Here is a 27,930-nt window from a genome sequence, read left to right on the forward strand (position 1 = left end):
ATATATATGCCCTTGACAGGTAAAAACTCAGCAGTTTTGTACCTGTCTTGCAATACCAGAAGATGACAATCCTGAAGTTCTGCATACAGCTGCCTATCAATCTACTGAAGATGTATTGGAGAATAACCAGTGTTTTCCTGTAGCATTCTGAAACTTTAGCTATGAAGACAGATATTGAATCTTGACTGACATATATTTTCTTAGTAAAACTGCAGTAAAGCTAATGAGCAGGACTTACTGTCAAAGACTTCTAACTTTTTATGAGCCTCTTCATTGCAGTGACAGTTTCATTTCCTTTTCTTGGTGAAATACAGAAAACCACAAAATTGCTACAAATAAATGTCAGTGTGAGACCATTTTTTTGGTTTTTTTTTCTTCATCCTAGGAGTCGTGTGAGCAGCCATAAAGGTGACCTGGTTATAAGGGGAAAAATACTGAAGAGAAGATGTCTGCTGAAATACTGACAGAGAAAATGCCTGCCAGCCTAGGAACTGCTAGCCTAGGAACTAGGCCTGGGAAACAGAAACATCCTTGAGAAGCACAGCTGGGATCTCTGAAGTACAGCTGGGTACCTAGAAACCATTGATAAGTGCAAAATGAGGAACTGTAACTGCAACTTATTGTCTGGAAAGGTGAAGAAGTCTGGAAAAGGGAGAAAACATTCTGAGAAGTCAGGAATCGGCAACTGCTATTGGTTGTTGTTCCAGCTGAAAAAACTGACAAACAGACTGGAAAAATAAAAATTGGTCTGAGGGAAAAGAAACACCATCATCTATTGAGTGTCCCAGGTGAAAAACAGAAATCAGCAGCATCTCTTGACTGCTCCAGGTGGTGGTGTCCTAGTGTCCTATGCACCCTTGTGTCTCTGCCATATAAAAATGACTCACTTTTATCCAAAATGGACCCTCTCTCTCTGAGAACTCTCCATGCACGAATTCTTCTCTGAGATCTCCTAGACAAGTTATTGGACCATCTCCAGGAACACCTGGCTGACTCCAGACTCTCACTCTTCGAAGTGAGACTTTGTCCATCACCCACTTTGGGGCCCCACTTCTGGGCAGTTTGGTGAGCTCTGGACTCATATTATTTTGAATAGTGTATAAACCTCTGTGTGTGTGTGTGTGTGTGTGTGTGTGTGTGTGTGTGTGTGTGTGTGTGTGTGTGTATGTGTGTGCGTGCGTGCACATATATAGGTAACTGATTCTAAGTGTAATTCTTCACAAGTGATAATTTGGTAGCAACTTCTAATATATGGAAATATATACTTGCTGCTACTATCGATTGCTGCTACTATTAAAATATAAATGTACTTTCGTTGTTACTCATTAGTATACTTGCTTCACTAATAGTAATTTGTAGTAATCTGTAATAAAGAAATTTAGAAAATAAAGCCTCCGTGTCCTTGTGTGTTATGGAATCCTGCAAACCCACTATCATGATCTCTATACATGGACAGGCTGGGTACCCTTTGGGTCGTGACAAGGAGGCAGAATAGCTGGTAATTCCCATGGAGTTGCCATAGGATTACAGATGGACAGAAGCATCTTAAGGAGCCAAAAATACCTCCCTCAGCCACAAGATTTTCCACTTCCAGAATCTGGGAATACAGAAGTAGCTCTTGATGGACCCCCTGTTACTTTAAAATCTTTCTCAGGTTTAAGATGAAAATTTCTTCAGAGTGTAAGCACACAACTGCAGGAAACAAACACTGCTACAGAGGTTTTGGTACCTCCTCTGCCAGCCACTCATTCTTTTTCTACATTTAGAAGTATCAGTCTTCAGTCACAAAACAGGATCAGGATATTTCTGGACCTCTTTGACGGAGAAGAGATAAGGTCTCAAATGCCCTAGAAGGAGGCCTTTTGTCTGCCCAGTACAACAGTCAAGGCAATGTGTATTATTCATAAAACTGACCAGACAAGGGACTAGTCAAGCTATTGCTGTATTTCAGGTATACACATCAGCATTCTAAATCAAACATATATAGTTTTTAGACAAGAAGCTTTACTCTGTAACTATTACAGACTGTTTCTGCCAGACTGTGAAGATATGTCCCAGGGATGCAGATGAAAATCAGTCATTAAATCAATAGGTGGTACATACTCTAGGTATTGAGATACTACTACTACAACTATACTCAATACTTGCCAGTGAAATTAATTCTGGTGCTAAAAATTCAGTTCATTCCTCTAACAAAACAAGCAAATACTAGTCAAAACCTCATTCAGTAGCACTGCTAGTAATGACACATTGATGCAAGGACTGATGTGCAATTTGTGCACTGATAGCAGACATCGCTTATGCTTACTGAAACACGGAATCATATGCTCAAAATCATGCTCATCTTTGCAACTGGCCCAGGTGAAAAGACAATGCACATACTCGACACAGGGATGACAGTAAGCATAACACATTCTTTGCTTCTGGATCCTTAACTGACGCAGTGCCTTGCTTCCCCCTGCCGCATAGTTGGTTTTGGCTCCCAAGAGACAGCTGTGGTTTTTCTATTTGTTACAGTTCCATGTGACAGAATACAAGAATGGGCATGACACTGCACAATTCCTTTCCTGACAGTACGGGGAGCCCTGAACAGCAGAGGGTCTGAACAACACTTCCTTGAGCTTAAGGTACCACAGCAATTGTGGCATCTAAGCAGAATATCTACTGGAGGCAACCTAAACTCAGCACAAGTTATGAAGACACTATTTGCTCCATGGAGATTAGCACTACATTTTAGGAATAACTGTCAGATGGTTAAGGATTATAAATTGCTTTCAGTATACTCACCTGCCAGTTAGACTGAGAGCTACTTCCTTGCTATGAACAAAGTAAAATTAGCATAAGCCTACCGCTCTTTTCACAGGCACAGCTATGATCACTGTAAGAAGAGAATACCATAAAAGACAACTCTACCACGCATTCCTACAAGTTTTACTTCTGGAACATACTTATCAAAAAGACCATCCTATCAAATGTTGACACTGTTGCATTCTACTTGCAGAAGAGTCTTGTCTGGCTTGTACTAGAAGGTGGCAAGGAATTAGTTGCATTTCTTCTGGGAAAAACTCAGAACACCTAGGAACTCTTAACTCAGCATTTTAATAGCTAAAGATCACTTCTCTGAAGGTATATGCTCTTGCCCCTACAGATGGTATGTTTTGGAGCCAAAATTTCTCTTGCTGTGGAGCAAGGGTGACCTCTAGTGCTTCCAACAAGTCAGTTCCAAGCAAAGCTAAATATTACAGGAAAAGAACAAAAACAGCTATAGTAACTGAATGCTCAATAAAGTTGGGTGGCTGGTATCCACCAAAAAACCTTAATCTTCCAAAAGTTAAGATTTAAAAGCACTTCTCTTTTCTCCATGAAGTATCACTGTTTAAATTACAATTTTAGACTGACACAGAAGCTTAAAAATATCTATGAAATCAAGACAAAGATCAAAACTGGAAAGAAAGTAGGAATCCTTCACTGTTACTCCATGAATGCAGCATAAACTTTCACAGATGTCAAACTAACAACAATGCACTTTGTGCTACATACTTGCTAACTTCCTAGGACAGAAAGTGAAAAAAGTGCCTACAGAAAAATGAAACCATGGAATAAAACTGCAAAATTTCAAGTATGTCCTCTGCAATATATAAAACCAACATTAATTGCAAGCAGTCATTAAAAGACATTCAAATCTATAAAAATCACCTCCTGTCACATTTTTTTTTTCACTGTGATCTTTATGATTCACATTATTATTGCTATTATTCTAACTATAGGCAACTACTTCTCTCATTTCATCCAACCTATACATCTTCAGCCCATCTCTCCAGTATTGCCTTGGATTTTTGTTGATTAATCTTTTTGCTTCTTTAGCTGAGCTCAAGGGAAACATAATGGGACAGGAAGGAAAACGATGACCACCTTCCAGTGGTACAATTACAAGTAATCATTCTAAGAAAAAAAGAGCTTCCTCTACATCGAAATCTCTTCCCCATCCTGTGCCAAAGTAAGCAACAGGCCTCCATGAATACTTAGAACACAGACTGCCTACATGGATATAATTTAAACAGACATACATAACAAGTGAAACTGCATCCAGATTTCTTACGGGTACCTTTATAATTCCAACACCTTTGACAGAAAATTTTCACTGAAAGCAAAGTATGGGACAAACTCAGTTTATAAGAAAACTAACTGGCCAATGCTCTAGTGATGCTGCTCAGAAGGGAACAGGTTTCAGTCTAAAGTATTTAAAGAAGTCAAGCAAGTATATTTAAGTTCAAATGCAGAATTTCACTCTATCGGCCAAGGCAAATAAAATTTATGTATAACACTTATTTGAAACTTTCCCCCTGCCCCCAAATAGTTCTTTTTAATAAAGCACATGGTGCTAGGTCGTTCAGAAACACATTTAGAAGTTCAAATACTTTTCTATGCTGTCTTCTCACATCAGTTTTTAAAGTTTTTAGATCAAGGGGGTTTCTAATCTTTGTGCAAAAGCAGAAGTGAAAATTATTAGCCAAAAAGGAGACAACAAAAAACCCCATATGTCTATGAAAACATTTTATGATAAAAGCAGCAGTGTGATCTTATTCATGTGTGCTGCTTTGCCTATAGTATGATTAGATATTGTAGTGGTAAAAGGCACACGACCTGCACACTCTGCCTGTACAAACATAAAAAATACAAACATTTTTATCCATAAGAGAAATTGATAAAAGTATTTTCACAAAAACATGCTAAGAGTACAATATGCTGTTTACCTGGTAAATTCCAGGACATTTAGCAGTTCATATCTCTCTTCCTGTCCCAGCTAAAGAATAAAAAAAAACCACAAAAGCTTAGAATTAATGCAAAAAAACCCAAAGGAAATGAGCCAAAAAGAAACAAACAACATCTCAATGGATACATACCATGATGCAGTTATACAGAAATTATCTACTATAGCAATAGTAAACACAACAAGTTATAATCTTATTCCAAAGTACTTACAGACTCTATGATTACTGAGTCAGGTGTCCTTCCAGTGAATACAAAACGAAGATGCCTGGCTGCTCTGACCAACGCTCCTTCATCTGCAATAAGTCAATTAGTGTTTTACAGATGTACCAGAAAACTGTTAGTATACCCCATGATTTACTGGACACAGTCCAAGCTTTTCTACTTTTGACTTTATTTTTCCTTTATGGAATTTTAAGATTAGATGGGGTGCTGGAAAGACCTCTCTGTTTCTCCTGTTAAAACTGTGATGAAATGAGTTTACAGTTCAGAGAAAATAAATCCCCAAAGAAACATGCCTCTCAGCTCAGTAGCAAGAAAAATCCTCTTCAAAGTTTTAAGTTGCAAACTAATGAATTATACGTTCCAGTAGACACAATGACACCGCTTCATCAAGAGGCAAGATTTCCTGACTTCCTTCTCCCTGTAAGCCTACTTATAGGCGGTTAGAAGTTTGGATGTTGACTAAATGTTGCTTAGAGAACAAACCTCCTAATTGCTAGGCAAGTGCCTTACTCAGTAGGGCAATGGACAAGGTACTTTCCTTTTTGTGGAAGTTCTATATTAGAAGAAAAGAGTGATAAGTCATTCCTGTAAATGATAACTTCAATGCGTACATTCAGGAAACATTTTGAGCAGCAACCCAGACTTCCATAGGCATCAGCTCTCTCCGAATGGCTCAAGATGTCAGAACTGAATTTGCTCATCACGTCCAGTAAAACACTGCCATGGCCCAGTTAGCTTTATTGATGGCCCTACCTCTGCCCTTGTTTTCCAGTTGTTGAAGGACAAAATTTCCAGAGAAATGGCCACCTAGGAGCTGGGGCAGACAGGGAAGAGGAAGGCTGGAGACTCCCTGTGCTACATGTAATTTCTCCCATCATAGCTTGTCATAGTACATTAGCTAGCAGAGGTAACAGCTTAGTATTATTAAATAAGTTAAAGTAATAACTTAAAAATAACGCTATTAATTAATTAGTTAATATAATCAATAATAATATTAATAAATAAATTAATAGTATTATTAAATATTAAAACAGCTGAGTATGTTTTAACCATTTTGCCTTGTTCATCATTTTGTGCTATAATCTTTCCTCACTCGCCAGCAGAACTTACCACAACGTTTATCCTGGTAAAAAACCTTCTTGTTCATTTCTGATTACAAACACAGCTTTTGCTCTAAATCAATACCATGGTTACCAAGTACAGATTAGGTTCACAAACAAGGACACCAATTTGTCTCCTGATTTGATTTCTATTTGCATTCAAGCAGTTTCTTCAGACTTCCACAGCAATCTGACAACACCTTAGGGATACTGGATGGTTAATCACCCTTTGCCCTTATACAATCCACAGGATATCCATACGTATTTTCTAACACAAATTAGAAAAGTCTAAATTCCTTTTTGACAAGACTGATTTTAGCTGACACCAATACTTTTTTTTGAGGGATATGTTTTATTTTTTAATTTCAGAAGATATCTCAAAAAAACAATAAATTCTGAATAAAATTCGCTTGTTGAGAATACTTTACCATATGTTCACTCAATTATTTGATTCTCACCTGGAGATGCTGCTTGATATATAATCTTATCACCTTCTCTTTCTGGAACTGCTGTATGACACACTGCCATCATTGTCAAAAACTCACATATTATAGGTGCAGTTGGCTAAAAAAAAAAGATGACAGAAAGTGATTAAATGAAATGTAATAATAGATATGGAAAAATAACAGTGAAGAAGTTGTTAATGAAAGTTTTTTCATCTCTTCTTTAAACTGTCAACAACAAAACAGACATTATCTGTGCACTAATTTCAGCATGCAGAATAACTTCTTGCTGCTGTACTTCAGTATAGGCTATACAGACAGAATTTAGTGGCATTTGCTTTCATAACAATCAAAAGCAGATAACCAGAAACACAGAGCAATTCAAACTAGCATTTACAGGGAAGGTAAGTCTGAATAGGACGAGGGAAAATGGCCTCAAGTTGCACCCAGGGACGTTTAGATTGGGTATTAGGAAAAAATTCTTCACGGAAAGGGTTGCCAAGCACTGGAACAGGCTGCCCAGGGAAGTGTTTGAGTCACCATCCCTGGAAGTACTTAAAAGACGTGTAGACGTGGCACTTCAGGGCATGGTTTAGTGGGACGTAGCAGTATTAGGTTTACATTTGGACTCGATGACCTTAAAAGTCTTTTCCAACCTTAATGATTCTATGTTTGTATGAATGCTGTATTGAAAGAATTTTATTATTCCCTGAAGTATCTTTGGCTGTTGCCTTTTTTATTAAGAATAATTATTTTTACATTACTTTTGTCTAATACTATATTTGCCAACACTTTTTAGGAACCTTTGGAAAGATCTATCAATGAAACCCAAAAATTGTGTGGAAAATGCTGCAAGGTCAGACAGACAGTTTTTAAAGGAAGTCATTTAGATTAATGTCTCAGGCACTTCAGAGTCTACAAAGCTGAAAGAATTTAAAATGATTTAGCCAAGAGAGGGGAAAAGAGTATATGTAAGCAAAATAGTTGATTGTTTTTGACTAATACATCTAATATTTGCAAAATGAATGAACTGACTTCTGAATGGCTGGTCAAAAGAAACCCCAGCATTCCCCCAAATAAGCTCAAAGCAGCTGCCACCTCAACTGAGTTTTTTCGTAGCATATTTATAGTATTTCAGACTAAGAGAGTCAACAATGAAGCTAACACTACAATTATTCTAAAAATACAATAATCTCTGAAAACGTAACTTGATTCCACAGTGCAGAAACACTAACAGGATGAGGTTTCTGCCCTCTTCCACTGAGGGCCCCCAGATCCTCTTAAGATGCGTTCAAAAGGCTGAATTAGATTCTTTTCCAAAGCACTTCAGAACACATTTAACACACAGTGGTGAAACCTCCCCTTGAATTTTTGCCTGAATTTTTACTTTAAGATGTACACAAGTGCATTTTTATAGCTTTTATATATATGTAAACTCATACACATACACACAAACACTCAATACTATAGATCTACCAGAAAACTTCCAAGATTCAAATCGCCTGCACACCAAGGATTCTCTAGACAAAAGCAGAAACAGGATGATGCCTCTTCCAAGTCTATGTTACTAGCACTGAAACTGCCCTGTGCAGGTAAGTACAGGAGCCCCCTCTGCTTTAAATATGCTTGAGAATTGCACACACATATCTAGTATTTAAGACTGCTCCATTTGGAGGGACAAAATGCTTCACTATCTGCTAGTTATCCTGAAATTATCCTCCCAGGAAGAAAAAATTTAAGGCAATGAAAGATTAATTTATTTACACTCTTCAAATACAGAAAAAATGGTTACACATGTAAGATTCTTGGTTACGACTAGGCAAAAACACCTCTTGTACAAATGACAAAGAGAAAATGGTAATGATGGTACTGTTTCTTAGTCAAATCATGAACTAAGCTACTAAGTTCTCGTGAAATATATTGTCTCTTTGGGACAAACACCAGACTCTACAATGCCTGTTTTATTTCATCATCTGAACTGATGCTCTAACTTCATGGAAGTATGTACAGAAAACCAACGTATATGGTTAATTCCTGACTCTTGTCTGAGCCTGGGCACAGAAATACTAAGTCATGTCAGGTTAGTAAGTTAACTTGACTGATCCTGAAAGCTTTGATGGATGTCGTGACTTCATATGGATAGGATGGCTAAGGTTAAAACACCCATAGAATGAAGAACATAAGACACACATATTTCAGGCTCATAACACCTAAATCACACCATCAAAAAATAAAAAAAGGCTCTCCAGAAGTGAACACAGGATGTTTTTTCCAGGTGGATGTAATGAACATGTATCAAAAACAAGCAATTATAAAAGTATTCATGAGGGCATGCTTATTTTGTGTAAATACATAATTCATTTTCCTTCAAAGGACATCATCTTTCAACTTACTGAAAACAATGGTTTGATTTCAGAAAACAATGGTAGTTGTTTCTATATAACTTACATGATTGCTTTGAAGATTCTCCAGTAATGATGAGTCACTAAATGTTTTTTCTTCTCCATTTTGTGAGCCCTGCCTAGAAATAATTAAGTGCAAAAGAGAACATCATTAGCATATTCTTAAAAGTTCATCTACAAATCATCCACACTACTGTGCTAAGGTCAAACACAAATTTCGGTTCACAGCTGTTACAATAAAGGCTGCAATCACATATTACAAGAAAATTAAGCTAAAGGGTACTTGTTTCGCATCGCCAGAGTTTATCTAACTTTAATAAACCTTGATTCATTTAAATACACTCAAATCCAGGGAAGTTTTTCTGCTGACTTCAGATAATGCATGACAAAATAAATCTACAATGCAAGACTGTGGCTTCTTGTCTTCTGATCTCCATAGAACGAGATTATTGGAGAGACTCAGAAGAAGATATCACATATTTTTGAGAAATCAGCAGCTTTGCAATAGGTTTGCAAATGTTTGCAGAAAAGAGAGTCCAGTATCTGAAAGGGGTAGGCAAACTGAGTTCAGACATGAGGGAAGCCTGCAATGGAGAGAGCTTGTTTTCTACTACTAATGACCAAAAAGGAATGTAGTAAACTGATGTATGAAAATGACACAGAAACAATGGTGAAGTAGGAAGGGAATGAAGAGATGCAATGTGGAGATGGTTCTGGATAAATAAAGTCTTACGCTAACATCTCTCAAATTGCAAAAGTCTTCTGGCTGAAGCTAAGAGTTCAAAAAAGGTAGATACTTCTAGGAAGACTTGTTACTGCAGCTGACTCTTGAGTATTAACGCAATGTAGTTGAGAATGAATCTCAGTAAAACAAAACAGTGCTGAAAAGCGAACCCAGTTGGAGGAAAGTATCTTTTAATTTACTTTAGATTTTGCCTCGGATCACATATTCTTAGAAAAGAGTGAAAACATTTGGTGATTTAAGTTGAAGGGTAAGCCACATACATTAATGGTAGTATAAAGGTTTTTTTATGAAAACCACAAGTGAGCTGTTCTAGTCCTGCACTATCATGAAGGAATATAAAACGGCAGCACCTCCTCTATATAACCACTCAAGAACTACTTTTTCTAAAACCCTATTATGAGAGTGAGAAAATCGAAGCATCCTCATTCACCAAGATTTTTTTTCAAATGCAATCCAGATGGATCTTGAAGCGCCGAATGTTAACAACTTCAGATACATTAAATTTGTTTACAGTCAAGGTTTAGGCCTTGTTTGCTTAAAGCTTCCTGACAGAAAGACTTCAGGATATTTTCTAGATTCTCAATGTTAAAAAAAGGGAAAATATTTACAGGTATGCGGTGTGTCAAAATGGAAAACAATTCTTTCTAATACAAAAAATAAAGATTTAAAAGATTTGGAGTTCAATACATTAGTCATTTTAGGATTAGAAATGTTACTATTGTAAAACAGATTATATTAATTACAATAGATTTACAAACAAAGAAAATTAAGTATCTTGTTTTGTAAGCATTTACGAGGCATTCATCACTTATAAAAGGGAAGTACTGGGGTTTTTTTTTAACTACTCTTCAGGCATGAGTTTATCCATGTCAGATGTGCTTATAAAGATTTTGATGTGTATTAGTCAAAACCAGTCTTATTTCCTAAATATCTTAGAAGGAAGCATGCTTAATTTCATGTAAGCGTTGCATTATTTTAATGAAAGCACTCACTTGTGCATAGTTAAGCACACTTGTACCCTTTATAAGAAACATCTTGCTATTACATCAAATGAGGATATTCAGGTCAGGTAAGATTTTGGGGTATGCATGTGCACCACATTTTATGTGTATGTGGGGGAATTTTTCTTTTTTAATCTAAAGAAAGAATTATTAATTCTAATCTAGCAAAGCAAGTTTTTCCTTCAAATATTTTAAACATAAGGAGAGAACATACTACAGTTTTGTGTGACATATCTTTCTGTGACTTTTGACAAGTACAATAGTGATAACTTAGACTATAAATGACATTTGCTCCAATCTATCTGAGCTTATTTTGCATGCTATTGCAAATATTTAGTTTAAGAAAGAATAAGAAAGAAGATCATGCAGATGGCAGCAGAAAGTAAGCCAGGACTTAATCCTTCCTGAGGTCCCTGTTAAGAGATTAATGTTGGCCCCAAGTTTATTTGGGTGCTTTAATCTCAGTTTCAGTTAAGAATTAGGTAGTACTAATATCCTAAAACTATCTGTAGGAAGTAAAATGTAACAATGTATTACATATTTTTCACTCTCAAATATGGACTTTTTAAACAAACGTATTAGAGATTATTACTAACCTATTACTAAGTACACTAGAAAAGTGCAAAGTTACCATAATACCAACTACCTTAATAGGTAAGAAAAATTTCTTTACTTAGGAAAAATTTCTTTACTGAAAGAGTGGTCAGGCACTGGAACAGGCTGCCCAGGGAGGTGGTGGAGTCACCATCCCTGGAGGTGTTAAAAAAATGTGTAGATGTGACACTTCAGGGCATGGTTTAGGAGACATGGTGGTGTTGGGCTGATTATTGGACTTATGATCCTAGAGGTCTTTTCCAACTTTAATAATTCTATGATTCCATGAATTCACAAAACTTTCCCTCCAATAAGCAGTTCTGAATTGTACAGGATTGTCAGTAGAATAACTGTACTATACCTCAGTGACCCTACTAGCAATTCTGTTCCAGAGTACACAACCTAATGCCGTAGAATTCTGAGGGCATAAATTTGTGTAAGACTTGGTCCACATCAATTTGAAGTTAAAATAACTTCTGAGTGAAATACCTCACATCTAGCTCTGTTTCTAATAATCTCACTCACTGTTTTTAAGCTTGAATCTTCAACAAACACCACATGCTGAACGATTTTTAAAGCTTACCAATCATCTGAAGGAACACTATAATCCTCAGGCTCAGGGCAATGGCTGCACAAGAAGTAAGGGAAGAACAGAAAGAGGGAGAGGAAAAGAATCATACAGGCTAAAAAAAATTGATCATGTATAAAAAAGAAGTAGTTAATGAAGTTAAACTGCTAAAAAGAAGTTTTAAGGGTATTTCAGCTGAGTATTTTGCTAGTGTCTAGCTAACAAGAAAATACTGTAAAAATATGTTTCTCTTGACGCTTCATAAAATATAAACGATCATTTTTTTCAACTAAAAGTTTGTCTACTTACTAACTTATACCAACAGATATAAAGTCATTTGCCCTCTTCACAAATCTTGCTTTATACTTCCGTATATATACTTTGTTGCAGTTTCTCATTAAACAAAAGGCAGTTTTTCAAATATCTGAAGCCATGCTAATGCAGCTTGTCTGGCTGAGTTCACAAAATGCTGATGAACAAAGCTAGCCATAGCACACAAAGAACCCAACCCTTCACAATTTAAAACACACTTAGAAAGAAGAGGCATGGGAGACAGAACAGTCACTTTTACCCTTTTCTGTGTTCCCAACTCCTTATTTGCACCAATACAGAAAGTTAGAGTGACTCTCTTCTCTGAGTAGCTATGAGAGATGCTGTAAAGGCTATTCACTGTAAAGAGAAACTCCTTCTTCTAAACAGTGATGCTAATCAGAAAATTGGTCTATGTCTTTTCAAAATGGGGTGGATGGGAGCTGGAAAGTATAGCAAGAAAAATCATAATTTTTTTCTATAAAATACATTCACACCTAGGCTTCATAAAGGAGGAATTTTAAAATTTGTGCTAGACCAACTTCAGATGAAGATATATAATGAACTGAATATCAAATACTGGTTTTAAGTGTCATTACCATTAACGTATTTTTTTATCTTTAAAAACTGCTATACAAAGAATTTGAAAATAGCTCAGAGCAGTTCCTCTGAAGTAATAAAATTAGCTCATGTGGTTGAAACTGAGACCAATATATATATCTACACACACATTTATATATGTATTTGAAATATCAGGGTTAGAACTGTATATTATTACAACTGTTAATTGAAAAAATCATCAGTATGGTTAATGCATTAAGGATCAAAGTTTTTTCAAAACAGAAAGCTGAGATTAGACTCCTGAAAATTAGGATTTTCAAAGGCATCCACACGATAAAACCACAAAAGACAAATCACCACCTTTAGCACAAGCCCAACACTTTTTCGTAGCCTCTGCCTGGTCTCTGCCCAGTTCTAGAGGTGTGTAATTATCTGCTACTGAGTGCTCTGAGATTGGCCCAGGCCCAGCATCTCACATGCTGGTAAGCCACACTGGCATTTACAGTGTAGGTGCTTCTGCTCTATTTATTGCTTTAATGATTTTTTTTCAAGTAAACAGTGTTAGAAGTTTGAGGCTTTTACAAACTCTGTTGAAGGAGCTGGCTGCACCTGCTGGCAAACAAACAGTAAAATGCTTTTTTTTGCATGTATTTGGAGCGATTTCTTAATAGCAACATTGATATTTGGAGTTATGCTGCTATACCAGCATTCATAAAAGCCACTTTTATGGTGGCTATAGTACTGTAGTTCAGGCTACAGTACTGTAATTCACGTTCTTGTTCATTCTGCATATTATTTAGTGCAAGAGCATGTGCCTACATATAAGATGAAGCATGGACAACGATACAAATTGCTGCAAGTATGATGGAAGACTTTTTTTAGTAACTACATTAAACAGACCGAGCAATAGAAAAAACATGCATACGGAAGCTGTGTCACAGCAGTAAGCCTTTGATATCTAAACTTTATTTTTGTTCCTTTTTGCAAAAAAGTGCCATGACTGAAGTGATGATACCTCTTATAAGTAACATTTCACAGTCACAAACAAACTCACTCCTAGTTGTATATATTTCCAGGCATAAGTTTATTTTAACTGTAGTATTAATGCACAGATACATCTGCACAGGCACAGGAAAAGAAAGGCACACAGAGAAAGGAAGGATATAAAAATGCCTACCCATAAGCAACTCCTGCTACAGTACACTTCTTAAATTGCATGACATTGCATGTCAGGGTACCCGTTTTGTCAGAAAATATGTATTTGACCTAAATGAATGATAAAATTAATTATACATTAACATTCAGCAGTTATTTACATATCTAGTACATTTCATGACTATCAACACACTAAATATTTTTACCAGTTCTGCAATCTTTATAGGAAAAAAACCAAAACCATTACATAAACATGGCATAGGCACAGTCTTGATGCCCATTTCCAAACACAGTGATCAACCGAGATATCGGGAAGCTTAAGTTTGCTTCAGTGCATGGTGGTATACTTAACTATTCCTCCCTCTACATATCATTGAAATGCGAGAAACCAGTGAAGACCAATGGCTCTGCTAGTAAAACATTCAATTTCTCACAGAAAGCAACACGGTAAAAGAAAATTATCTTTATGCATTTCTAAACCCCTCTTTCTGACACAGAAATATCTTCTTAAAGCCAAGACATTAGTAAAAAGACAACAGTTCAGAAATGCCAAGTTGCAGAAATAGAAGAAATATGTTCCTTCTACCTACTCTAGCTCTTATTTCCATAATACCATGAACCCTTCCTCTCCAGAAACTACTAGTTAAAGTATTTTAAAAATTGAAGCTGAAATACATGTATCTGTGATATATTTAGTTCAAACCAAATCTTAAGAAAAAAGTTAATATATGAAGAAATGAAATGGTCTGAGATGAAATAAAGGCTCTATCAGTCAAAGGTAAACTTCAATTTTAATTCATTAAAATTTCTCATTAAAAAAAATCACAGTATTCTTAATTAGGAATTAACTGCATTACAGAGGGAGGTAATAAGGCTACGTATTAGTAAAAATTACTTGGCATCTCCTGTTTAAAGATTCTGTTTCTGAGGGATTATGACTTAGCCAAATCAGCAGTTAAAAGAAATTTTCCATGCCAGATTTATGCCTCAAACTGTAATTCTTTTTTTTTTTGTGTGTGTGGGCAGAATGGGAAAGCAGGAATTGCAGCTAAGAAAACTCAATGTTTTTCTCCAACACCAAAGTTTTGCCTTTCTTAAAACCTGAAGACTCCTGGGGAAAATCTTCTTTTCATTATATGCAGCCCTTGTACTTCAGAGAAGACACGTGCTCTTTTGTTAGCAAAGACTCCTTTGGTCTCCCACAAAAATCTGCTCAAATTAAGAATCTGTCAAAAAAATTGAGATCTCAAGACCTCTGGCTAGATCTTGGTGGTGGAGGAGACTTTGCTGAGAAACATAAGAAATTAATACAAGAACTGTCAAAATCAAAAAGAGGCAATGTGTCTGGGAATGTGAATAGCAAGCTAACTGCAGAGAGGGAAAAAAACAGAGAGATTGTGTAAAAGGAGGCAGAAGTAAAGCTAAGATTCAACTGAGTCTCTTCCCCACTAGAGGAGCTTGTACTCCCCTTTAAGGCCAGGAAGAGAATAAAATATTCTGCTGTCTGCATTCTTCCACCCAGAAGGCAAAGGCCCTGTCCTCTATGTAGACCAATGTTAGAACATGTTAACCTGCAACAACTATTTTCCCAAAAGGCATATCTTTTAAGTATTAGCCCCTAAGACTTCTTTACTACAAGGCTAAAATGACATTATTATTTATTGTTCTTGGAAAGCGAAAAACAACTTTTACATTCCCCTGCAATAAACTAAAGAATTAGTTATGAGAACTTTTAGGTTAGGAAATGCAGGAATATGTATACTTGTGCATATAATACAGTTCAGTTAAATGAGCAATACTTTTTCCACAGAATCAGTTTACCATCACCAGTCAGTGTAACAGAAAGCATAATGTTTAGCATGTTTTTAAAGCAAGACTGCAAATACAATTGGCTGCAACAGCAAATACAATGTGTAGTGCTTCTGGAAGCATGCCCTGTGTTCCAACACACTTCCTACAAAATCACACTTCCATAAAATGAAGGACATACAATGAGTGATCTCTTGTGAAAAGCCTAACTGATTTTATAGTATTAAAAGAGAATTCTAAAGCAAAATGTAGAATTAAGTCTGAATTTCCAAGGCTTAATTCACCCGTGAGCCCCCACTCCATTCACCACTTTCAATCTTCAGTGGCAAAAGAAGAGGGAATGGATACAACTGTGATTCAGTCCTAGAGCATACCCACTGCCTCTTCTGAGCAAGGCAGAGTGTGTGAAAAAAATGACATACTAAAGATACACACTATCATAGTGTATTCACAGAGACTAAACTGTTGTGCCATGGACAGAATTCCTGATTTTGTAACTTTAATGATACACTTCAACCTTCTGTGATTACCACATACACATTGATACACAAAGCAGTGCTTGTTCATTTAATACTGGTTTCAAAAATTTAACTCCCACGTATTGCAAAGTGTTTTTAAAAACATCTGATAAAATGAAGAAAATAAAAAAAGGCAAAAAAAGACTAAGGCAAGAATATAAATTTTTTGAAATAAATTGTCGCATTTTTTTTATAATTTAAATTTTAAAACCCCATGAATAATTTCACACACAGAGTTAGAACCAGTTATTTTTTTCTACCTGTCCAAGTTCTTCATTGAGATTGGAAGTACGAGCCATTGCAGCAGTGTCCGTAGGTTCATAGTGCATGTCTATGTCCTACAGATAAAAAACCCCAGTGCATATATTTAAAGATTAGACTTCTGTAACTTATTATAAAAAATCGAGTACATAAATACAAAAAGTAGGTGTAGTAGAGCAGACTGAACATGAATACAAGTTACCTACTTATGATTATTTCAACACGGGAAGCCACAGACACAATCAGATCACTTCCAAGAGTCCCCAGAAGAAATTAATTTCCTCTTTAAACCAAAAATCTATATGATTCTTTGAGATTTTACTCTGATTATTTCCAGTTATCTGTATTACTGGAAAACAGTTGTACCCATGCATCTCTAATAGATATAGCAGCAAGGAGAAATACTACACTGTAGCACTTAGAGAGCAGTCAGGCGTAGCCATTTCTATTGTATGTGCTACCAGTCATTTCTAAATAGCAAGATAAATCTACCTTGAGATAAAAACATGAAGATAAATTTAACAGTAAAGAATAAATATAGGGTACACTGTAAGTGGTGGTGGGTTTTTTGGTTTTTTTTTTACTTCTTAAGAAAATTAATCACAGTTTATTTTTAAATACAGTAAAAGATTAAAACATTGTGAAGTATGGCAATGTAGCGCAACAGACTGCAGATGACCAACTGCTCTATACCAATACGATATGCACACAAAAAAATGTTTAAGATAAAAAACGTCCAGAGTCCCAGATTAAGATAAATTAATGACAACTAATCCCTCACGACTTCAAATGCTGGGGAGAGAGGAACAGAAGTTAAAACAGTTTTCAGATTTGTTGTACACAGAGTTGCTAATCTACATGTTCAAAATGGGTGAGCCTTTGTTGAACACTTATTTTTGAATACAGAACATAAAGGAAGAATTAAATTGCTTTCTCTTATGTGTCAACAATTTGTTCTATAGCACAAAAGAAATTAAGAAATCAAAACCAGCTGCCTGCTCACAAAAAGATTTTACTTTTAAAATAAAGGATACACTTCACCTGCTACTCCACACACGCTTCTATCTATATCTGCATGACATCATATTTCACACACAAATCTATTTCTGACATTTGATCAGATTAAAGAGTTGAGAATGGGATGATTAATTTACATTTGGGAAAAATGGAAAAATTGAAGGCATGCTACTAAAAGCACTTACATGGCTTTAAGAATACCTCACCCCTACACCAAACAGAGTAAACCCCTCTTTTTCCTCATTCATTCATTAAGAAAAAAAATCAAAGGATGCCAAAATGATCTTTCTATATCTTGTAAGAGATAATACTAACAGACACTGGCTTTGTAAAAAAAAAAACAAAACACATTAAACTATGGTGGTGGTGGGAAAACCAGCAAAATACTGAAAAAAAACAAAACATGGGCTATGCTTAGAAAGAATAATGAAAATGGACAAAACTCCACTGGACTGCATGAACTGGACTGGATGAAACTGATACCTGAATATTAATAATGAGAAAGTACAAAGCACATAAAAACATGTTCAAAAAGCAGTTTAGTGCAGGTATAAAAGCACTACATAAACCCATTCATTATTACCTTCTCAGATTCCAGTAATAGTAGATAAACAGCATACTTAAGTATTTACATTAAGAAAAAGTCTGAAAAAATGTATACATAGACAAGCAATTAATCCTTTCACCTACTTGTAAACCATCTGATTTTAGAAGTCAATGCATAGTGTAAAAATACTTACCCAATTTATGAAATATGCCTGGATAAATTTAACAACTTCAAGTGTAACCAACAAACTGATCGGAATAAGATTATTGAAGAGAATGATGAAAGTCAAGAAATTCAAGCCAAAGTTGCTTGCTCCACCATCTGCCAAAACCAAAGCAAATAAAAACATTTAAGACCATACTTAAAAGTATGTATATACAGTGTATTCAGAGTATTGCATTAACTGCTGATTTTCAAAATGTTCTGTGTCTAAGAAGAATCTTGAGCATTAATTATAATATCACTTGCCTATAAATATGACCTCCATAAGAGTTAAGGATTTCTATTACAAAGTGGAGTTCAAATTCAGAGATCTTTGCTGTCATCTCCAATTCCTGAAAAGCAAACTTACCAGCCATTCCCTCTTTTGCTACATTTTAAGATTATAATCTGGGAACATCTATATATAGCAACGAAATTCTAAACTCTGTATTTTAGAGTTTTGTATTTTTAAAGGGGGAAATGTGTAGTAGAATGAATTTTTTCCTCTATCCACCCTCACACCTTCCTATTCCCCACCCCAATCCAGCAAAATACTACAAAAAAGGTAAATTCACACCACATGAAAAGAAGACATGAAAGTAGAGTTTAATTAAAGTTCTAAAAGAACTGGAAATGTGAATATTAACATATATAACAAGCAGTTTTACACTATTTTTTCCTTTTAAAGTTTTAGATAACTGTAGTAGTAGCACCTCAGAGAGGATGAGAATGGGAAATAGCAGTCTGCTCTCCAGTACAGCTAAAGGGTAAAAGATGTAGCCTGCCTGTCTGTGTTCAAATATATCTCAAAGAAAAACAGCCTCAGACAGGTTTACACTAAGGAAATGTGGAGCTGGTTGTCACTCTAAGATCCAAGACAGCAGGTTTTGGATACTTTTCATTAATCCCAATTCCAGCATCAAATGAAATATGAGTCTGAAAGACCAAAGAGCTAACATTCACCATGACATTGATATTCTCAATAATGACTACCGAGAATAAATGAAGTTTGATACCTATTGCTACCTGTAAATAAAATAATATTCAGATACTTATTGTTAACATGACCACTTTTTATCATCCACAGGCACCAGACTCTTTTTTTTTTTTAATTAACTGAATCCTAATAGCACTCAGAAAGATGGGGCACTGCCAGGAATGTGTTTCACTACCACATAATCATTAAATAACTACACGGAAAGGGGAATAGATTGCTTCTTGAGCCTGAACGCAGCCTTAAAGGGCACACCTTACAAAACCCAACACAAGTTCATTTAATCATGGGGCATATATCAGAAAACAAACTGATCACTTGAAGGCTAATCAAGGGTAATCACTTGAAGAACACACAAAATATCAGTGGCCACTATTTCATGTTTCTTTTTTTCAGGAATAAAAACAAAAGCTTCTGAAATGCTTCACTACTGTACTAACCACATTCTAAAAACTTTTGAATTTCCCAGAAAAGAAAAAAAATTGCACTGAAAAGACGAATCAGGTGAAAAATAACAACTAAGGAAGCATTTCCAATGCTATCCTTTTATGTTACTGGAAATTGTCAATATTCTACTAACGATTTCACTTTTTTCTACCTCATGATGGAAATATAAAAATTTCTTCTGTTTTTTGAAAATCAACAAAAAAAAGCAGCTTCTTCCTCAGCATCCAAAAGAAGAGAAGCAGGGTTCTCAATAAACAACAGTTCATCATGAATGCAGACAACTATTTTGTTCAACAGGAACTTTAGGAGAGTCCCTTCAAATCAGTATTCTAAAATTTTTCTTTTAAAACTGACCAAACCACCCCGTAATTCCTACTCTGATTACTACATTCAGCAGCTTAGTATCCAAGACTCCATTGTTTCAGGAGCAGAAAGCCTAGTTCTCGTTCTACTATCTAAGTAAAGAAGGCTCTAGGCCCACTATAAGAAGTTCTGAAAACACGAATAATTGACTACAACGGATATATATCAAAAGTTCCTTTAAACCCAGTTCCCTCACTGAGGGTCAAATTATGTCAATATGTTGCACGCTGCCGTGAAGGCCCACATTGCCTTGCGTCCACCATGAGTACAGCTGCCCAGTATAATATGTTAGATGAGATCTTTAGTGCCTGTTTTATCTTCTTTAGGAGCAGTCTGCTAAGATCTAACGTTGGCAGGCAATTAATTACTTAGATCCCTGTATAGTAAAAATTATAAAGCCACAGCATCATTTCCTGGGATGAGGGAGTTTGAAAATTCACTGCAGCTTTGAATGTAATCCATTGGTAACAGCTGAAAATGGCTTTAGTCTGATGTCTAGAAAGCTGACTATTTATGCCAGTGGAATGCTGATACAGACCTTGTTGAGCTGCAGAGATGTAGAGGCTGAAAGGTGTAGAAGCTGAAAGGTGTAGAGGCAAACAGCAAAGCTCCCCTTCCTGAATTTAGCAAGAGCTCAGATGGCACAGTAGGGTAAATCTTATACTTGTGTGATATACCTACGCTAATGACTTTAGTCAATAACCAATAAAGAAAGACTGATAAAAAACACTAAAGGATGGTAATCATCCTCCGTTCCAAATATGAAAGACAACTGAACCCTAAAACATTAATATATTATTTTACATCTTACAATTTAGATCAAGATACCAGTCTCTTCCAGTATGCCTTCGATTCCATATAGCTGAACCAATAGAGCAGATCAAAGACATGGCAATAAGGATGCAGAACAGAATCAAAATCTGAATATTCGTAATTCGTTCCACATTAGACATTTTAAGGGGTGGACTTGTTGAGTTCTGCAAAAGACAAAAAACAACAGTGGCTATTAAATATTAGAAGAGGTACCCACAGTTCTCACTTTTCAACTCACATGTTACTGTATCCTTTTCCGAATATTCTCCCAAATACTTCATCATCATAAATGGCATAACTGTTTCACTCAAAAGAAAAAAAAAACCAGCATCTTATAAATCCAGGAATTAGAGCTTCACATTTGTTGCACAAGCAGTTTAGACAATCACACAGAACACTCATAACAGCGACAGCTAACAGTAGTTATTAAAAATGAATGTGCATACACCTTATGAGTGCTATGGAAGAGAACTGCTAATACAAACTATCGAACTTTTTCAAATGACGGTCTTACAAATTGGAAAAGCAATAAATGAGACATGCACGACCAGTCGGAAAGCATTCTTCTCAACAAACACATCTGAATTTTGATATCTCAAACAGCACAGGAAAAGTAATTTCATAGTCTGAGAATGGTTCTCTTCCCTCCTCATTTTGCAAATAGAGTTTCACTTTGTTTTCTGACAAGAATGCTTACTTTTGTACTTGAAATAAAGCTCCGCAAGAGGGCAGATTTAGGGCCAGTCAAAAATAAAAAAAGATGAACAGGCAAGCTATAATGATTCAACTTCCTAATAAATAGTTTTCAAAACACAAGTTACAGCGTAGAATCAATGAATATGCTTAGTAGTGGAAAAACTGCTGTGTGGCTAAGTGACTAATAATAAAAGAAATCGCTTTATTTTTATTGATTTTTCTTCATAAGAATGATGCTCTGTTACCGACATTTTAACTTCTACACTGAATCTAGCCATGTTTTCTGAAAGGATTTTCTGTGCTGTGTAACGGCATAATAAGTTAACAAAGCAGATAATTTAGAGAAAATCAAAGTGACAAACCTGCATTAGTTTTGTGTCATGTCCTGTATAGACCACTATCCCATGAACCCACTGAGTATTTCTCAACTGAGCTCCTCGTAGAAGAATCTGATCAGATCCCAATGGAACAGTACTAGAAGGAAGGAGTTTTATATTTTAGCATTAAAACAATCAATGTGTTATTCATTAATAAATGTAATCAGCAGTCGTTAAAACTAATTTCTCAAAATTTAGATGATTATTGTAAATAGGCTAGGAACCTAATTTCCATAGTTAACTTTTCGGGATGGTTGACAGAGAGAAAACTTGACAGTTAAAAGCAAGTCCAAAAATCTAAGTTTGCAAAAATATTACTTACCACTTAATTTTGGCTATGGATGCTAAAGATATGGTACTACTAAGCAAGCATACTGCAACTAACAAAGTCTAATTTTCTTGTGATTTATGATTATGAAGCTTTTTCTTAAGTATATGCGGAAAGTCAACTATTCTTACAAAACTGATTTTCCAAAACAGTTTTCAAATGTAATTATTTTCTGAACTCTCAACTTAATCCACTCTTCCAGTTAAATAAATATCCTTTATGTATGTGATTAACTATTTAAAATTCATAACAGCATTTCCTGCACCTTCCTGAAAATGCAAAACCAGGTAAATGTACTTGTGTTATTCTTTTAGAACTGCACCGAGTAAATAAGGAACCAAACCTCAAAAGACATTGGAAACATTTAACTGTCTTAAATTCAAACAAGTTTTTGGAATCGGTTCTTGAAGAAACTACAAAAAACTTAGTCTAGAAAAATATTTGCGTGCTTTTCCACAAGAATCAAAGAACTAACAGACATCACCACACTACAACTTAGTCCACTTACTGTCTAGGAAACTAGCACAGAGCCTACTGACTGTATAGGGAATCATTCCCCCCACCAACTAAGTAAGTTTTAGCAACTGAAGGGTTTACTGATATTAATGGAAAATAATTTTCAGGTGCAGGCACTTCATCAAAAGAAGGAATCAGAAAAGAAAACCAAAATATAAAACATACTGAGATTTACTTGCTTTCTAAATCTGAACTGTGCTGCTCTTGTATTTGAGATGTGTTCATAACATGTCAAAATTAAGAGAATAAACGTCCTTTCAAGTACAAAAGGAACTGCTGGGTTTTGAATTACACAAGAATCATCAAGAGAGAGTCCTGTTGCCATCCAAGATTGCTCTGTACTTATATTTATTTATTTGCATTCCTTGATCAGAATCATTCTAAGCCTTTTGGACCATCCATTAGCACAATATGTAGACATTTCAGTTAAGGAATGGATTACATGTCATTCCAAGTATAATCAGATATTTTTAGTCTAATAATGTTAACATGAATGTCACAGAAGATGAAAGAAAAATAACTTTCTCTGGTTATGTGCAAGTCACCCACAGATAAATGTGAAACCTTTTCAACTATTGACCTTCTCTGAGATGCCAAAAGACTTTCTGTCCCTTCTACTAATACAAGAGAGTCTAGGAAGCCATAAGTCAAAACCTTCCACTCATAATTCTTGTACTCCTTGAAGAGCCAAGTGAGTTCTAAGACTCTTCCTGCCACTTCCTGACCTTCCTTTTTGTTTTCCCCTCTTAAAAACTGTCAAGAATACACAGTGAAGTCCTTTCTATTACACAATCCATTGATTCTTTTTTCCATCAGGACACTGGCTCTCAAATGGATACCATTCTCCAACTTGGGACAGGAATTTATCCTCAAGGGTCTGTTACTAGGAAGATAATCAGATGAGCATTGGGACTGCAGCCAGTGGGAGTTGTCTCCAGCAGAACTGGTGCACAGACCAAGGAGGTGAAAACAGACAGCAAAACAGCCAGGGGCATAAAAGCCCAGATCTGCCAGGTGTCATGCTACTGATCCTCAACATTGTGATCTTAACCCACCTTCTAATGAGGTGATGGTGTGATGACTTCACAGAGCTCTCAAGTCTCTACTTCCTGGCATTAGCCTTCTCAAAACTGCTCCAACTCATCTGATTCTTCTTGCACGCTACATTACTAACAACCCCTCAGCAACATATTTGGGTTGTATTCAGTAAGGGATGTTCTCAGTGGGGAAATACCCTTTCAGCATACTTCCCTGCCAGGGCTGTCAAGGTTACATTAAGAGCTAATAATTTCTAAGATGCATCTGAAACCTTACATACCAAAATGTTTCTTAACAAGCATACTCAACTCTTCTCCAAAATTTTCTTAAGAATGTCTTCAGTAAAACATTTACTTTAGTCTGGATGACCAATATCTGCCCTTGTTTTTAACTTGCTCGCCCCTTTTCCCTGAGCCATTGTCTAATCATAATTTCAAATTTATCCAGGCTAAAGAAATTTTCTCCTTTCGCTAGCTAATTGTCTTCATTGACTAAAACCAAAGGACATGCTTCTGTGTATTCATGAATATAACAAAGAGCTACACACTTCGGTGGTAAGAGTTAACTCACTCAAAAGCTGACGATGCCACAAGAACTTTTTTGGCCTCTTTTGCTCCACATATTTAGCCAAGAGGCAAGATAACTGTAGTGGAGTTCTACCTCCTTGAATACTGAGCATTCAAAAGGAAAAAGAGAACCTTTGGTTTTTTGAGTTGCTCTCCCATGAAGGGAAAAAGAAAAGACTGAAAAGGTCAACCAGATAGAACATTTATGGCACTCCAATGAGTTATCTAAAGAAAGAAGAGGGAGATAGATTTTTAGTATCCTCTGCTGCTTTTGCCAAAATGTTAAGATGGTAGTGGATACAGTGGAAATCACAACTGCTGGATCCATGTAATCTGGTAGGAAGGCCTTAAAGATCTGGATAAATAAATACCAGTTAGATGAATCTGTGCTACCTCTACTATGGGCAGAAAGAGAACTCATCCCTCATTTTTCAGGTTGGAAATAAGGTCAGGATCCAAAGAGAGTTACTTACCTGCAATTCTTTTTCACTGAAGGTAAATATTATATTAGAGCCACACTTTTGGAACTATCCTACTGCACAGGAACTATATCCAAAATATTCCAGAACTGAATTTCTCAAATGACAAATTACTTGACCAGCAGATGGCGAGCTCCTACATATTCTTGAGGCATAACAGCCATCAGCACATTTAATGTTTCTTTTAAAAATCAAATTTTAATCTTAAATAATTAGATTAAAAAGAAAAGTATGTTTTTCCCTCTAGCCAGGGAGGAAGGATGAATGTGTGGATCTATTATAACTATTACCTTCAGAGAAGAATTACAGGTAAATGTTTTTCTCTTCTTAACGACAAGTACAGTGGAATTATAATAGATCCACACTCTTGCGAATGAGAACTCCCGGAATGCATCTGTAAGAAATCAGTAAATAAAAAATGGAATATAAAAAAAAAGTATTTAATAATTAGTTAGTACTATGTATATCAGTCTAAAACCACAAACATGAATAATATTGTATATGGAGAAATAAATGCCTACCAAATAAAAAAGAAATCCTGTAAATCTTTGGGAATGAAGGACTCAACAGTTCTGGATCTAGTAATGAATTTCATACTCCTAATACATCACATTCAGTTCAAGCCCACAGAATACTCCAAACAGCAATATTTGGTAAGCACTTAAGTATTTTAAGAATTTTTCAAGCAGTTTTACAAGCATATATTTTGTAATTGCACTGAGGCTGTCTATTTTTACAGAAACATACTTTCCGTAAGCTAAGGTATTAAATGTCTTTCAGCTACCAAATTAGAAGAATCTGAGGTATATAGTAATGGACTCAGTTCCACTCCAGACTTAGACAAATATAAGAGAACAATATAAAAAACAGACAAGAAACTGCTTCTATTCAGCTTCTATGATAGAAATGTTACAGGAAAGGAATGAGATGCTTAAGAAATTAGTTACTAAGTACCTATTCCAGAACTATTAGAATTTGATTAGCACTCCCTTCTATTATTAATAGCTATTGCTTTATGAAGGTCAACTAGTACAAAACCCCAAGTTGTAGACACTAGAATTACAGTTTAACCCCTCAAGTGTTTTTAAAGCATCAAGATTACAGCAGAAAAGATTTTTACCTCTCCAGTCTTAACAGAATAAAGAATTTACTATTTGTATTTTAACTGGAGTAATTTAACAACATATAGCTATTGACTGTTAAATTGAATCTACTGAGATGATCTTCCCCAGATGTACATACCCATGCCCATCCAGTCTGATGTTTCCAACAAAGTCATAGAGGTGTCGGTTTGGGCTCTCACATTCAATTCTGCCTGAAAGTCTCATCAAGCTTTCTATGTCCTTTATATCTGATGTTAGGGGCAAACCCTGTAAACAAAATTAGTTTGTCACGACAAGAAAAAAATCTCTTTCCAACACGTAAGTCTATGTATTATAAATCTGATAGTGCAAAACCGAAAACCAGTATCCCTATGGGAACAGAATCAGACTGCTGCACTTTGCTGCCACACCGCTGGATGATACAGACAGCGAAAAAGTCACCTTGGTATCTTAAAATATCATGATGAAGACAGGGTGATAACCAATCATATAAACTCAGCAAGACAGTTCCTGCATACAGACAGCATGCTCAGTCAAGAACTGCATTCCTTACCTGCCCCTCAAGGACAATACTGACACTATCAGCTTCTTTCTGCAGGGCTTCTCCCTCATCTATGCTATAAACCCAAAACCAATACCTAAACTAGAAATCTTTCTGCCTATTTTCCCAAAGAAAACCTCTAAAACAAAGTGCAAGGCACAGCTAAGGAGTAACCGTTTGTTCCTTCTACTTAATTAATTGAACAAAAACTTTTATTCAAACCATTAAAATTTCACAGTCTTCTAAATAGGCCATTAATTTAATATGTTTTATAAGCAGTCATAAACTAAAAGAATATTAGCAATATTCTCAAAAATGAAATTCCTACCTGTCGAATTTTTAAGTTTGTCTCACCATCTAAGTTAGATGTTTCAATGTAGCACATAGCTTGCGGTTCACTATTAAGAAAAAAAAATCCTTAATTTTACATGATAATGTCAAAATCCATGAAGTTTCTGTAATCTCTGAATAGCTATTTATGCAATTGTGGTTTTTTTCTTACCAAATTTTCAGAACTAGAATAATTTACAGCCAAATCTCTAAAACCAACAGTACTTTACATTTTCAGAAAAGCTTGCCAAAAACCTACCTTCTTAGATGAAACACTGCTAAAAATGCTGTCCATAGTAAGTTTTTTGTGTTTTTACAAGATGCAGGCACAAACGTGATCCATTCGTAGTGCCTACTACTGTAGCCAGCAGTATTTTAGACATGAAAGTTTTCTTTAAAGGGTTCTCTCATTAAGAAGTCTAGATTATGGATAACATAATACAGTTTTTGAAATGTATCTGTCCTCCATGCAATTTAAAAAGCTTTTTTATAAATTCAAATTTTTAAAGTTTATGCAGAACATTACTACCTGAAAAGTCCATCTATTTGACACATACTGATAAAAGGCTTACTGCATTTAATTTTTCCAATACATGTCTTTGATGTCTAACACAGCAGTGTTTTGTAAAATGCTTTTAGGTTTTAAAACATATTACAACCATTACAGAAGTGTTAACTAGGAAAACAGATACAGAAGGACAATATTATTTTTCTGCAAGTAGGTAGTAAATAGGAACAGGTCTAACAGGTCAGGATTTCTGAATTACTCCACTCAGCTCACATTTTCTGGACATGAGGACAAAACACCTATTACTTATATCTATGATAGAAACAAGTTTTGATCCTGTAAAGGACAAGAGGAGTCATAAAAATCCCTTACAGCTTCAAAGAATAAATGTTTACTCTCTACAGCATGTTAAAGCTTCTAATATGTTCCTTCTTTCTAGCATGAAATTTGAGCATCAGGTGTTTCTTAAAATTTGCTTTCTTAATGCAAGTGTGGCTACTGATAAGTGACTTAGTTTTAAAACGCTTGCAGGATAAAGTTCTGTAGGTGATTCTAGCATTAAAATATGATAAATAATTATAATAAATTCCTTTCAGGCTCGCATT

The 27,930-nt window shown here is 35.6% G+C and overlaps 1 protein-coding gene across 4 annotated transcripts in view; it reads right to left on the reverse strand.

The window, feature by feature from the left end:
* ATP8A1 (ATPase phospholipid transporting 8A1) overlaps positions 1-27,930 on the reverse strand; it is a 125,469-nt gene that overhangs the window by 67,286 nt on the left and 30,253 nt on the right. For 3 of the 4 annotated variants that reach the window (XM_064449359.1, XM_064449358.1, XM_064449361.1), the window contains 12 exons: positions 26,816-26,885; positions 26,086-26,213; positions 21,902-22,013; positions 20,842-21,007; positions 18,219-18,346; positions 16,461-16,538; positions 13,896-13,984; positions 11,864-11,908; positions 8,987-9,059; positions 6,554-6,659; positions 4,984-5,066; positions 4,755-4,804 (listed from right to left, as the gene is read on the reverse strand). In XM_064449359.1, the coding sequence (XP_064305429.1) occupies positions 4,755-4,804; positions 4,984-5,066; positions 6,554-6,659; positions 8,987-9,059; positions 11,864-11,908; positions 13,896-13,984; positions 16,461-16,538; positions 18,219-18,346; positions 20,842-21,007; positions 21,902-22,013; positions 26,086-26,213; positions 26,816-26,885 (1,128 nt within the window). The remainder of the gene's footprint in view (positions 1-4,754; positions 4,805-4,983; positions 5,067-6,553; positions 6,660-8,986; positions 9,060-11,863; positions 11,909-13,895; positions 13,985-16,460; positions 16,539-18,218; positions 18,347-20,841; positions 21,008-21,901; positions 22,014-26,085; positions 26,214-26,815; positions 26,886-27,930) is intronic. The other variant, XM_064449360.1, reaches the window with a different exon arrangement.

Source organism: Phalacrocorax carbo, chromosome 4 (assembly GCF_963921805.1).
Source record: "Phalacrocorax carbo chromosome 4, bPhaCar2.1, whole genome shotgun sequence".
NCBI lineage: Eukaryota > Metazoa > Chordata > Aves > Suliformes > Phalacrocoracidae > Phalacrocorax > Phalacrocorax carbo.